The 12579-nt window shown below is 45.5% G+C and overlaps 1 protein-coding gene across 9 annotated transcripts in view; it reads right to left on the bottom strand.

Moving 5' to 3' along the window:
• MRTFA (myocardin related transcription factor A) overlaps positions 1-12579 on the bottom strand; it is a 208093-nt gene that overhangs the window by 16137 nt on the left and 179377 nt on the right. For all 9 annotated transcript variants that reach the window (XM_078334601.1, XM_008990884.5, XM_078334625.1 and 6 more), the window contains 3 exons: positions 8262-8317; positions 3664-3739; positions 2208-2369 (listed from right to left, as the gene is read on the bottom strand). In XM_078334601.1, coding sequence (XP_078190727.1) covers positions 2208-2369; positions 3664-3739; positions 8262-8317 — 294 coding nt within the window. The remainder of the gene's footprint in view (positions 1-2207; positions 2370-3663; positions 3740-8261; positions 8318-12579) is intronic.

Genomic DNA, 12579 nt, shown 5'->3' on the forward strand with positions numbered 1-12579 from the left:
GCCAGGCACCTCTAATCAGGGCCCAAGGCCTAACTCAGCATGTCTTGGGGATCTGGTGCAGTGCTTCCCCTCTGGTCAAAACTAAAACTCATTGTTAGAGGAAACCCTGAGCCTCTTTCTCTGAAGGCACAGCTGCCTCAGGTGGGGCAGGCATGTGCTGTCTTGTCAGGGATCAGATCTTGGGCCCACTGCAGTGAAGGAGACATGTCTGTACCAACTATCACCAAAAATCTACGTGTAGGATAATAAATATATTTGTTTTTTGTCCCCAATTCTCATCACAGAGCAGCTAAAACCCTTGGAATTTCCTTAAGGTCACGACTGTCTTCTATTATGTGTAACAAGCCCCTTTCCACAACACCTGAGCTAATGCTAATGCGATGATCTGGGAGAGACTAAGGATTGGGCCAGTCACTAGAAAGACCAAGTGATTAGAGGATTAGAGGACTGTAAATTTCAGCACCATCCACCAACTCACCAACCTCCAGGAAAGTGGGGGTGGGTATATGGGACATGTACGGTGGGGCTTTGAGATCAAGCTCTTTAAGAACTCTTGGATAACAGGATTTGATGAGTTTCTCTAGCTACTGGAAGAGTGGAGGCTCGGGGTGGACAGGGAGGTTCCAGTGCCACTGCTCCCCATGGCATGCTGCTACACTGCTACCGGTCCCTCCCTCTGGCTGTTCCTCTGCATCCTTTATATTAAATCAGCAAATGTAAGTGAAGTGTTTCCCCGAGTTCTATGAGCCATCCTAGCAAATTATCAAGCAATTGAGGGTATGGGAACCCCAATTTATAGCTAGTTGGTTAAAAGCAAATGTAAAATAACCTGGGGCTTGGGATCAGCATGGGAAGTGGGGCTAAGTCTTGTGACTGAGATCTCAACCTGTGGAATCTGATGCTATCTCCAGGTAAATGGCATCTGAAATGAATTGGAGGACACCGAGCTGGTGTCCAAAGGAGAGCTGCTTGGTATGCGGGGAAACACCATGCCAGAATACCAACACCAGAAGTACGCTCTACTGAGCGTGAACAGAGAGAACAGAGGCATTTCCCCTTTACACTAAAGGAATCAAGTTTAAACCCACGAGTATGCCAAGAGGCCCTGCACTCACTGCTCCCAACCTCTTTTTTTTTTTTTTTTTTGAGAAAGTGTCTTACTCTGTTGCCCAAGCTAGAGTGCAGTGGCACAATCATAGCTCACTATGGCCTTGAACTGTTGGACTCAAGCGATCTTCCCACCTCAGCCTCCTGAGCAGCTGGGACTACAGGTGTGTGCCACTACACCCAGCTAATTTTTTGATTTTTTTGTAGAGATGCATCTCCCAATATTGCCCAGACTGGTCTTAAACTCCTGGGGTCAAGTCATCCTCACGCCTCAGACTACCAAATCACCAAGGACCGGGCCTCCACCTCTCACCTTGACACTCCCTTCCAGGGCCTTCTTATCAGGTGCTAGGGTTGTTCCCCAGCCTGCAGCACTGTCCTCTCCTCCCTTGTCCCAACCCCTCCCCACATGCTTTCATGAATTCCTGCTCAGCCTTCAGCCCCAGGCTTGGCTGTAACCTCCTCTGACAGCTGCACCCTCCCGATGCCACCAGGCTGGGTGACTCTACTCTGTATTTCCTGAGTACCCTGTGCTCCCTCCAACACAGCTTCTCTGTCTTGTCTATTTACCTGCCTGTTATCTGCTCCTAGGAGTGAACTCCATAAGGACAGAGAACTTGGTCTGCCCTGTGGGGCTGTGGTCTTAGCACCTAGCACACTGCTTGGGTCCATCGATATCTGTTGAGTGAAATATGGAAAGGGCCCGTCTCCAAGAAGAGATTTCACTAATAAAAATAAGCAGTATGGCATAGATTTCTAATTCCTGGCATCTCCACATGTTCACACACACTGATCCTGACATCTATCTACTCTATGAAAAAGTAAGCAGCCCCTGAGTTGACAGAGACAGAAAGTGAACAGAGCAAGGCCTCTCTGTTATTTACTTATTGATTGTTGTATGTCCCTGTTTTCTAATGCAATGGGCACTATTCCAAGCTTGTATGAGGCTCTAAAACTCTACGCCTTGGTTCTCCCAAGGCTAAGCAGGGAGTCAAATATTAAGAAGCCAAGAGCCTCAGCCCAATTCTGCTTCAGCCTGGCACTCCCTCCCCTTCTGCATCTTGGCTGCCTCTCACACAGGGTGGCTGGGTCCTCCTCACCAATGATGGCTTCTTTCAGGCTGGACTCCACAGGAAGGATGTTCTTCTCTACCAGCTCCATGGGGCCAGGCCTCTGTGCAATCTTCTCGTTGAGGTCATCAGCTAGTCTGGCTCTCTTCAGCTTTAGCTGCTTGGCCTGGAGGGACGGCTCAGCCGAGGTCTCTGCCCGTGGGAGAGAAAGGGGTGCAGGAAAATCTATGAGTGGACGTGGTTCTGCCCTGGGAACTCCAGAGCAGCTCTCCTTCCCCCTGGGCAAGAGTAGAGACTGTGAGAATAGAAAGCATATCCCAAGCAGAGAAGAGTGGCCTGGCTTGAAGTTTTACAAAGAGAAGGGGTTCACACTGTGACCAGGCAGTGCACAGTCACACATGATTATAACCAGGCTTAGGCAAGAAGCTCCACCCAGAAGACGTTCTGAGGTGGAGCTATAGAATGAAGAAGCACCAAATGACAGAATGGTCTCCACTCTCCCTTAAACTTGCTGTGTTCTGGGGCAATTCACCAGTCTACTCTAGGTTTCAGTGCCTTCATCTGCAAAATGTGGGATTCAGACTAGAAAAGTTTTCTTCCAGTCTAAAAACAGATTAAAACTAGACAAACGGCTGGGCATGGTGGCTCATGCTTATAATCCTAGCACTGTGGGAGGCCAAGGTAGGTGGATCACCAGAGATCAGGAGTTTAAGACCAGCTTGATCAATATGGTAAAACCCCATCTCTACTAAAAATGCAAAAAGTAGCCAGGCTTGGTGGCGTGTGCCTGTAGTCCCAGCTACTGAGAAGCTGAGACAGGAGAATTGCTTGAACCTGGGAGGCAGAGGCTGCAGTGAGCCAAGATCGTGCCACTGCACTCCAGCCTGGGCAACAGATCAAGACTCCGTTTCAAAAAACAAAAAAACTAGACAAATAAGTAAATATATTTATGCTGATTCCAGGAGCCAAAAACTTTCCTTCATTACAAATGTGGAAAGACGTGTCCAGCTGGGGCCAGGTGGGTACATTTAGAATGATCTTAGCTGGAGCATGGTATATCACACACACTCAAGTGAATGCCAAGTAAATGACTGACTGAATGAATACAAAAAAGTAAGTAAGTGTATTTTAAAAACAGATTTTAGGTCAGGCATGGTGGCTTGCGCCTATCATCGCAATGACAGAGTGAGACTCTGTCTCAAAACAGAACAGATACCGGCAGAGAGAAGCGATCTCACACCAAGGGACAGTGAGACCCTGGAGAACAGGCCAAGCCAAACCAAGATCATGTGACTGTGCTTCTCAAGATTCCCTTGGACCAGTGGTGGCTACCATGGCATAGCTTCTGTACTGTGTTAAGGCTCTGGCTTACCCACTGCCAACAGAAATGGGAGAAGAAAGAGGGAGGAAGGAAGTGGGTGGTGCAGTGGTCAGAACACACAGTGAGAACTGGGTTTAGATGAAAAGGCAATTCCAATCTCCACACCTTCCAAAATGTGCATCCTGACCAGCTCCGATCTCTCCGGCCGGGAACGAATTTTCCGTTTGAGATAGTCCTCTGTCTACAGAAAAAACACAGCAAAAAACTCTCAAATCTAGGTCACAGGCTTAGGGCAAGGACAGGACCACAAGAGCAGCCTGGGCTGTGGCGGCTGATGAGTACCCCTGCAGTCCCCACAACCTAACTTGGTGACTGCAGAGGCAAGAGGCCCAGAGAGAGCACATCAAAATCCAAGTGCACCTGCCCAAGGCACCACCTTCAAGACCATTTGTCTCTCTGAGGTGGGACTGACAACATAGCTATTAAAAAACTATGCGCCGGGCTCGGTGGCTCATGCCTGTAATCCCAGCACTTTGAGAGGGCAAGGCGGGTGGATCATGACGTCAGGAGATCAAGACCATCCTGGCTCACATGGTGAAACCTTGTCTCTACCAAAAATACAAAAAATTAGCAGGGTGTGGTGGCACGCGCCTGAAGTCTCAGCTACTCAGAAGGTAGAGGCAGGAGAATCGCTTGAACCTGGGAGGTGGAGGTGCGGTGAGCAAAGACTGTATCATTATATTCCAGCCTGGGTGACAGAGTGACACTCCATCTTCAAACAAACAAAAACCCCAAAAACTATTACTCTTACTACCATAAAAGTAATAATATATGTCCATCAAAGAAAATTTAGAAAACCAAAAAGAAAAATAACAATAAAAAAAACTTTAACCAGTCAGTGTTAGTATTCTGGGATATATGTTCCTAGTTATTCTTCCATGCAGAAAACACGCTTAACTTTGCAGAGCTGTAATCATACTGAATATGATTTCATATTGTGTTTCAAAAAATGTAACACTAGGCTGGGTGTGGTGGCTCACGCCTGTAATCCCAGAACTTTGGGAGGCCAAGGTGGGTGAACACCCGAGGTCAGGAGTTCAAGATCAGCCTGGCCAATGTGGTAAAACTCCATCTCTACTAAAAATACAAAAATTAGCTGAGCATGGTGGCAGGTGCCTGTAATCCCAGCTACTCTAGAGGCTGAGGCAGGAGAATCACTTGAACCCAAGATGCGGAGGTTACAGTGAGCTGAGATTGCACCATCGCACTCTAGTCTAGGCAACAAGAACCAAACTCCATCACAAAAAAATAAAAATAAAAATAAATGTAACATTGCATGGTTTCAAGAGCATCTTCCATTCATTTTGAACGTCTGCCAAACGGAATACTAATTTTGATACATGGTATTAAAGCTCTAGTTCCTCAAAGTCCAGTGCCCTAATTTCTGCATTTATGAGACTCTGTAGAAACTAAACCAGTCCCTCAACAATCACAGAGCCACCCACCGAATGAGGCTAATTATAATATATATGTTATCCCAGATCTGACTCTAGAATCTATGCTCTTAACCTCTGCATCAACATTTTCAAACCACAGAACGTTCGTGGATCAAGACCAGCACAGGCCAGAGAACACTAGGAAATGAAGTCTCAGAGAATATTATATATAGTAAAGGTCAAGACTGGGGAAAAAAAAAAAAAAAGACTTGTCCTCACCGTAGCCATCTGCTGCCTTGGAGATCTGGCTGGGAAGCTCTATGCTAGCCCAGGGCTGGCTGAGCTCTCCAGGAGATGGTTTAAAGTGGCTGTAGGCTCTGGGTCTATTACCCCATGTGCAGTGAGCAGAAGTACTGCCTCAGCTGCAGCAGAGAGTGGCAGAGCAGGTGGCAGGTGCCACAAGTCTTCATGGACAACAGTGGGAGGCATATTCTCCAAGCCATCTGAAGCTCTGAACTACTGAGGGAGAATACAGTACCACTGCATTCTGGTTTGGGAAACACATGGAGATGCTAGGAGGGTGGCACACCCACCTGGAGCAGGCACAGAAGCTCCTTGCCTCTTCCCACACACCTATGCATCTCTTCCACCTGGCTGTTCCTGAGCTGAATCCTTTATAACAAATACTAAACATATTAATGATGTCAAATGGTTGAAACTTGATACCTAGAAGCTACTCTGGACTGATTCAGAAGGTACAAGGTCTCCGATGGAAAACCAGAGAACTTTTGGTGAAGAATTTAAATATATGGATTTTGCAACTGGTATCATTAGAGGCATTCATGACCACTGAAACATATTTGTGTCTAAGAAAACTGAGGGAAAAAAAAATCAGTTTGGCCAGGTACAGTGGTGCATGCCTATACAATCCAGCTGCAAGAGGTCAAGGCAGAAGGATTGCTTGAGCCCAGGAGTTGGAAGTCAGCCTGGGAAACATAACAAGATCCCATCTCTAAAACTACAAAAAAAGCAAAGCAAAGCATTCAGTTGTGCAAATACAATAGCATCTGAGAACCCCTCAGGTGTGATCCTGACATAGCCAAAGCCATGGTGGATGCTTTCCCACCACGTGGAGCTGCCTACTCAGCACGCACAGATGTGGGTAGTCAGTTCCAACACCAGAAAAAGAAATGAAATTTCTCTTGAATATGAGAAATCTTATTCATCTGAAAGTATGACACGCAAAAGTAGCAGCTTTTCAAAGCTTTAAGCTTTCAGAATGAAGCAAATTCTATTATAACCAATCCAATATATTCATTTTTCATATCTCAACTAAGATAATTTTTAGTACATGCATAAATATGGAAGCGGTTATTGTAACATGAAAGTCATTTGTGAATAAATGTGCATGGTAAGCAAATTGAATGTTACGGTTACCATGTGTTAGGAAATATAAAATCATTTTGCTTAAAAAAAAATCCGGGATCCACAGACAAAAGTTTGAGCCCCAGTTTTGCCACTTACTGGCTGGACAAATGAGTCCAGCTGCGTCTATAAAATGAGGATAATACCACCTAATTCGTAAAAGTTGATGTGAGGATAAACAAGAAACAGATCCAATCTCTCACATAAAGGTGCTGAATAAAACAGACGCTTCTAATCAGCTCTATCCATCCCTGCCTATTTGAGAAGCAGTCAAGGAAATGATGCCCAGTCTTCTGTCCGAATAGGGGCACTGGCAATGCCATTCATTCCTGCTCCACACTACTCTCCACTGCTCTCAGCAAACTAAACCACTGCTGCTTGTTACTGCTTTCGCTCCCAGTACCCATGACCTCATTCTTCCCACTTAAGAATTAATCATGATTTTTGTTGTTTTGTTTTTTTTTTTCTTGAGACAGAATCCTGCTCAGTCGCCCAGGCTGGAGTGCAGTGGCACAATCTTGGCTCATTGCAACCTCCACCTCCCAGGCTCAAGTCCCTCTCCTGTCTCAGTCTCCCAAGTAGCTGAGATTACAGGTGTCCACCACCATGTCCACCTAATTTTTTTTTTTTGTATTCTTAGTAGAGACGGGGTTTCACCATATTGGCCAGGCTGGTATTGAACTCCTAACCTCAGGTGATCCACCCGCCTCAGCCTCCCAAAGTACTGGGATTACAGGCATGAGCCACTGCACCCTGCCTAATCATGATTTTCAAGGGGGAAAGAAATGAAAGTTTTAAAAAAAAAGTCTTAGAGGTAAATATTTCTTAGACTCTAGAATAGCTGTGAGGCTGGGCACAGTGGCTCATACCTATAATCCCAGCACTTTGGGAGGCCAAGGCAGGTGGATCTCTTGAGGCCAAGAGTTCGAGGCCAGCCTGGCCAACATGGCAAAACCCTGTCTCTACTAAAAATACAAAAAATCAGCCGGGGTGGTGGTGCATGCCTACTGTCCCAGCTACTTGGGAGGCTGAGGTAGGAGAATCGCTTGAACCTGGGAGGTGGAGGCTGCAGTTAGCTGAGATCACGCCATTGCACTCCAACCTGGGTGACAGAGCAAGACTCCGTCTCAAAAAATAAAGTAAAATGAAATAGCTGTGGGTCTTTAAGGAGCTGCAGTCTATGATCTACTTAGGGAGATTATCTTCCCATGATTTTATGTGAAAGGAAAAAGTAAAGGGAGTGGGAGGGGGAAGTAAGTTGTGGCAACTTCCCCATCTCTACCCACATTGGGCAGCGGAATATTCCCCAGGCGCCCCAGGGAACTGAAACTGAGAGTCGGGATGGGGATGCAAGTAAGGTGCTGCAGCAGAAAACTTGTGCTTGGAGTGTCGGCCAGTTTCTGCTTTCTGCAACGGTCAAGTGGACACCACCTATTCTGGGCAGATGGAGACCAGGGAGGTTTCCTGCCCCTTGGAATGCCCACCTTGTGAGGTGTGGGCAGTGTAAACCTGGAAAGCTTTTCCATTGGCTAATGTTTGTGTCCCAACATCTACGAAATGTTAAGTGGAATTAAAAATGGGGAAATACTAGTGGTCTCCAAATCACTCCAACGTTCAGGGAAGGAAAACTGGGTGATCACTCCATATCCTTAAATGTACTAAGGAGAAACCTCATCTCAATCATATTCCATATAATCACCATGGGAGGTGGATGGGGGAAGGGATGAAGTAGGAGAAGCAGAGCTTTCCATTTAGAACTATGAGGCTAAGGCTGGTCCTAGAGTCTAGTAGGCTCTGGCCTCACAGTTCTATGAAAAGCTCTAAATAGAAATATAACCAGCAATGCAATGAGCTCTGAAAAATGCTCTCTGGGGGTTATGAGGGGAAAAAAAGGTACCTTACCCTGGCCCGCTCCAAGCTCCTTCTCTGCTCATGAAATGCAGCTGGACTTTTCAAAGCTGTTGAGAGAACAGTAAAGAATTACCTGCAAGCAAAGCATCACATCTAGTGCTACAATATTGAGTGGAGAAGGCATAGTTACTGTTAGTAGACGTACTATAAATATCGCTGAAGTGAAGGCCATGACACCTGGGTAAGCACGTATCTTTATGGTTTAGCTACCCCATTCAAACAGTTTTGGTAGAAACCAATATATGATTCCTAATGGGAACTATCACTGCCTAAGCTCAGGCTGTATAAAGTACACTCATGGTATGCAACTGTAACAAATACCCTAACCCATGGCTGGACCTTCAGCCACAAAGCCCCCATCAGCCAGGCCTCCAAGGATGCCTGAAGGCCTCACGTTATTCTCAGGAGACCAGCACACAGGAAGGGGCAGAGATGCATGCCAGGTCAACCTTACTTTTTCAACCTCATGAGGAATCATAAAGTGGCCAAACTCTTTCAATGGGACAGTTAAAACCAAAAGGATACATGTATGTCCACTCGGTGCTATTTCCTTTTACACTGCACCTGATATTTACAGTGCTGCTAAAATTAACTTGAATTTCATCTCTAAGGACTAAAAGAGCTCCACAGCAATTGTACGTGAAGGAACACACACAACCGACAGCTGACAAGTAGGGCTCAGCTCTATTCTGGGGATACCACACAAAGACCACAAGTCTTGACTTCTGCAAACAATGCTCAGGTGGCAAGACCAAACCAAGGGCCTCCAGAAAGGCTACACCATGAATGGAGGGTCTGACTCCTTTTGTCAAAAATTTGGCTGTTAGGACAAATAACAACTTAAGACACTTTGAGGCTGAGGAAAAGGCCTGACTCACTTCAAGTAGGGAACAGTGGCAATAAGAGAGAAATTTATAAGACTGTGGTCAGTTTCACTTCTGCTGCCCTTACAATTTCCCAAGAGCTGTGAAACTGTGAGCAGAGATAACTTTTGTGAGGCTGCTGGCTGTGGCAGGAGTGCAGGGTTAAGGAGCTGCTAAAAGTAGCACTAGAGCATAGATAGGACCCTATCCTGCCTGGGCCTTTGTGCTTCTTCCTCCTCCCTCCCCCCAGCGGGGGGCTGGGCCTCAGCAATAGCAGTCCCAGCAGAAAGCTTCAAAGGTCCAGCAGTATTTGTTTTTTTAAAAATTCTGTGAATCTAAGGATAAAAAAGAAACCAGTCTTAAAAGCACTACTGAGATCCCACCTTCTAACAGAAGGGGGAGCTCTAGATTTAACAAATAACATCAAAGAAAAACCAGCACAAGTTACCTCCTCAACCCACCTGGGCACTATCCAGGCCTCCCTACTTCTTATATGGTCAGGTCGTGGGCATTTCAGTGGATGAACATACACCCCCTGCACCTGCTTCTACTGTGTAAAGCTGCCTCAACTCCAAAGGCCCTGCTCTGCAGGAACCTGGGTGTTGGAAAGCAACCTTCAAACCTCAGCTCTTGGAAAGCTTAGCATATGCATGAGACAGTAAGTACAAAGAATCAAGAGAAAACAAACACTGTCCACCCCACCCCACCCCATCCCACCCAGCTTCCTTTCCTGCCTCATTGTTTTTCTACAACACTCATCACTGTCTTGACATTCTTAATACAAATACTACATATTTGGCTGGGCATGGTAGCCCATGCCTGTAATCACAGCACTTTGGGAGGCCAAGGTGGGTGGATAATGAGGTCAGGAGTTCGAGACCAGCCTGGACAACATGGTGAAACCCCACTTCTACTAAAAATACAAAAATTAGCCGGGCATGGTGGCAGGCACCTGTAATCCCAGCAACTCAGTAGGCTGAGGCAGGAGAATCACTTGAAACTGGGAGCTGAGATTGCACCACTGCATTCCAGCCTAAACGACAGAGTGAGACTCCATCTCAAAAAAAAAAAGAAAGAAAGAAAAAAGAAATATGATATATTTTTCTTGTTTGTTTACTCTCAGTCTCTTACATTTACAGTATGCTCCCCCACCCCCATCAGAGCACAGCAAGGGTTTTGTCTATTTCTTCAGTTATGGTATCTCTAAGTACCTAGAATACCAGGCACACAGTAATTATTCACTCAATGAATATTCTGTAAGAAGCAGACACAAAGTGACTAGTAACAGGAGGATTCTGCAGCAGAGCTCTAAACTTTCATCTGAACTGCCAGAATTCTGGTTCTCAACTGGGTTCAAAACTTCACAAAAGTTCTGGATAGACAGTCAAGGGTTGTGCATTCCAGTACTGCCTGCTACCAATTACTGCTGGGTGACGTGGGTTGTGACTGCTTTCAGGGTCTAATTTTCTTTCAGACTGAGAATCTACCCACCTCTCAGAACTCTTAAGAAAGAAATACCAGCGAGACTGCCCTGAACCAAATGGTACATGTGCCAATATATTCAGGTGGTGTTGTCACCAAACACTGTAATTCCGTTGAATCACTGGCTTGATTCACTCACAGGCCAGCTAGTTTCTAAAACACAGCCACAGATTCTCTGCCTGAAATCCTGGCTAACTTGCTGCCCCAACAACCCACACTGGCTGGCTATCCCCAATGGGTAAGGTACAAACCCAACTTGTAGGAAAACAACTCAACTCATAAGAACTTCTTGAGGACATCATCTTCATGTACAAGGTGGTGAACCACTAGTGCAGGACGGGTGATAGGTGACATGGCTACAGAACACAGCAGTCCCCTCATCTACAGTTTTGCTTTCCATGGTTTCAGATATTCCAGTCCAACCAAAGTATAAAAATGCTACACTATTTTGAGTGGGCCCATATTCACAAAACTTTTATTACAGTGTATTGTTAAAATTGCTCTGTTTTAATTTCTTACTATGTCAGATTTATAAATAAAATTTTGTAATAGGTCATACATATAGGAAAAAAACACAATATATATAGGATTTTTCAGGTATCCACTGAGGGGTCTTGGCATGTGTTCCTCGGGAATAAGGGAGGACTACTGTGAATGAATTGCTATCTGGTCCCATTAAGGACACTTTCATGTAATAGCAAGAAACGGATTAATATCTATTGGGTGCTTACTTATATGGTGAGCACTGTTCTAGGTATTTTAAACCTGTTTGCTAATTTAATATTCCTAATTCTATGTGGTAGGTAATATTCCATTTTATAGATATGGACAGGTCCAAAAAGGAAAGGCAAGCAAATAGCAGGGATAAGATTATAACCTAATCTTTTAAGGGTCCTGAATTGGAAGATATAACCACAGTGGCTCAAACCTGCAATCCCAGCACTTTGGGAGGCTGAGGCAGGCGGATCACCTGAGGTCAGGAGTTCAGGATCAACCTGGCCAATATGACAAAACCCTGTCTCTACTAAAAATACAAAAATTAGCTGGGCACGGTGGTGGGCACCTGTAATCCCAGCTAATGGGGAGGCTGAGGCATGAGAATTGTTTGAAACTGGGAGGCAGAGGTTATAGTTAGCCGAGATCGTGCCACTGCACTCCAACCTGGGTGACAGACTGAGACTCTGTCTTGAAAAAAAAATAAAAAATCAAGATAGTTAACGATCAATCCCAAAAGACTGTTTTCATTTTATGGTAGCAACATTACAATCTCACTGGATCCTCTTCACAGTCCATGAGGCAGGGACTGTGATTTATGTGTGATGAAGCTGACACTGGCTGAGATGCAATAACCTGCCAGATCCTTCATTCATTGAGTGGTGGTCCCCAACCCAAGCCTAGTTCTGCCTTCCCTTTCTTCCCTGTCTAAACCTTCTGACAAGTGTGTCGGTTTCTCTCAGTCCCTGAGTACACCAGTTTAGTCTGTGCTCCTCTTTCCCCATTTTTAATTCTTCTCTCCGATAGCAGATTCAGAAATTTCAACAGCCACTTCTGCCAGGTGAGAGGAGGGAGCAATGGCCCTGCTTCAGGTTTGTGTCAGGTGTTTCTCAGTTCATCTGGGGAAGAGACTGAAGTAGCAACAGCAAGTGCTCTTGGTGCACTGGAGTTTAAGGTGGAAAGGGCAACTCCTCTGTGTGTCCAACCAGCTTTGTTAAAAGCCACCGTGTGGAGGATAGCCTAGCGAAGGAGATGTAACAGTGATATAAGTAAGCCCTCGACTTTCTTGATAAAGGAGCAAATGACAATGGGGAGTCAGAATCACCTCAAGCTCCATGCCAAAGAGGTAAGACATGAGGAAGCAGAAAATAGGTTTCCAAGTTTAGGCCTCTGCCAGTTGTAGAAAAAAAGGACTTAAAGTTAACCCATAAATGTGCGTCCAACTACGAAGGCTGCATTCATCTTGGACT

Source organism: Callithrix jacchus, chromosome 1 (genome assembly GCF_049354715.1).
Source record: "Callithrix jacchus isolate 240 chromosome 1, calJac240_pri, whole genome shotgun sequence".
In the NCBI taxonomy this organism is placed as follows: domain Eukaryota; kingdom Metazoa; phylum Chordata; class Mammalia; order Primates; family Cebidae; genus Callithrix; species Callithrix jacchus.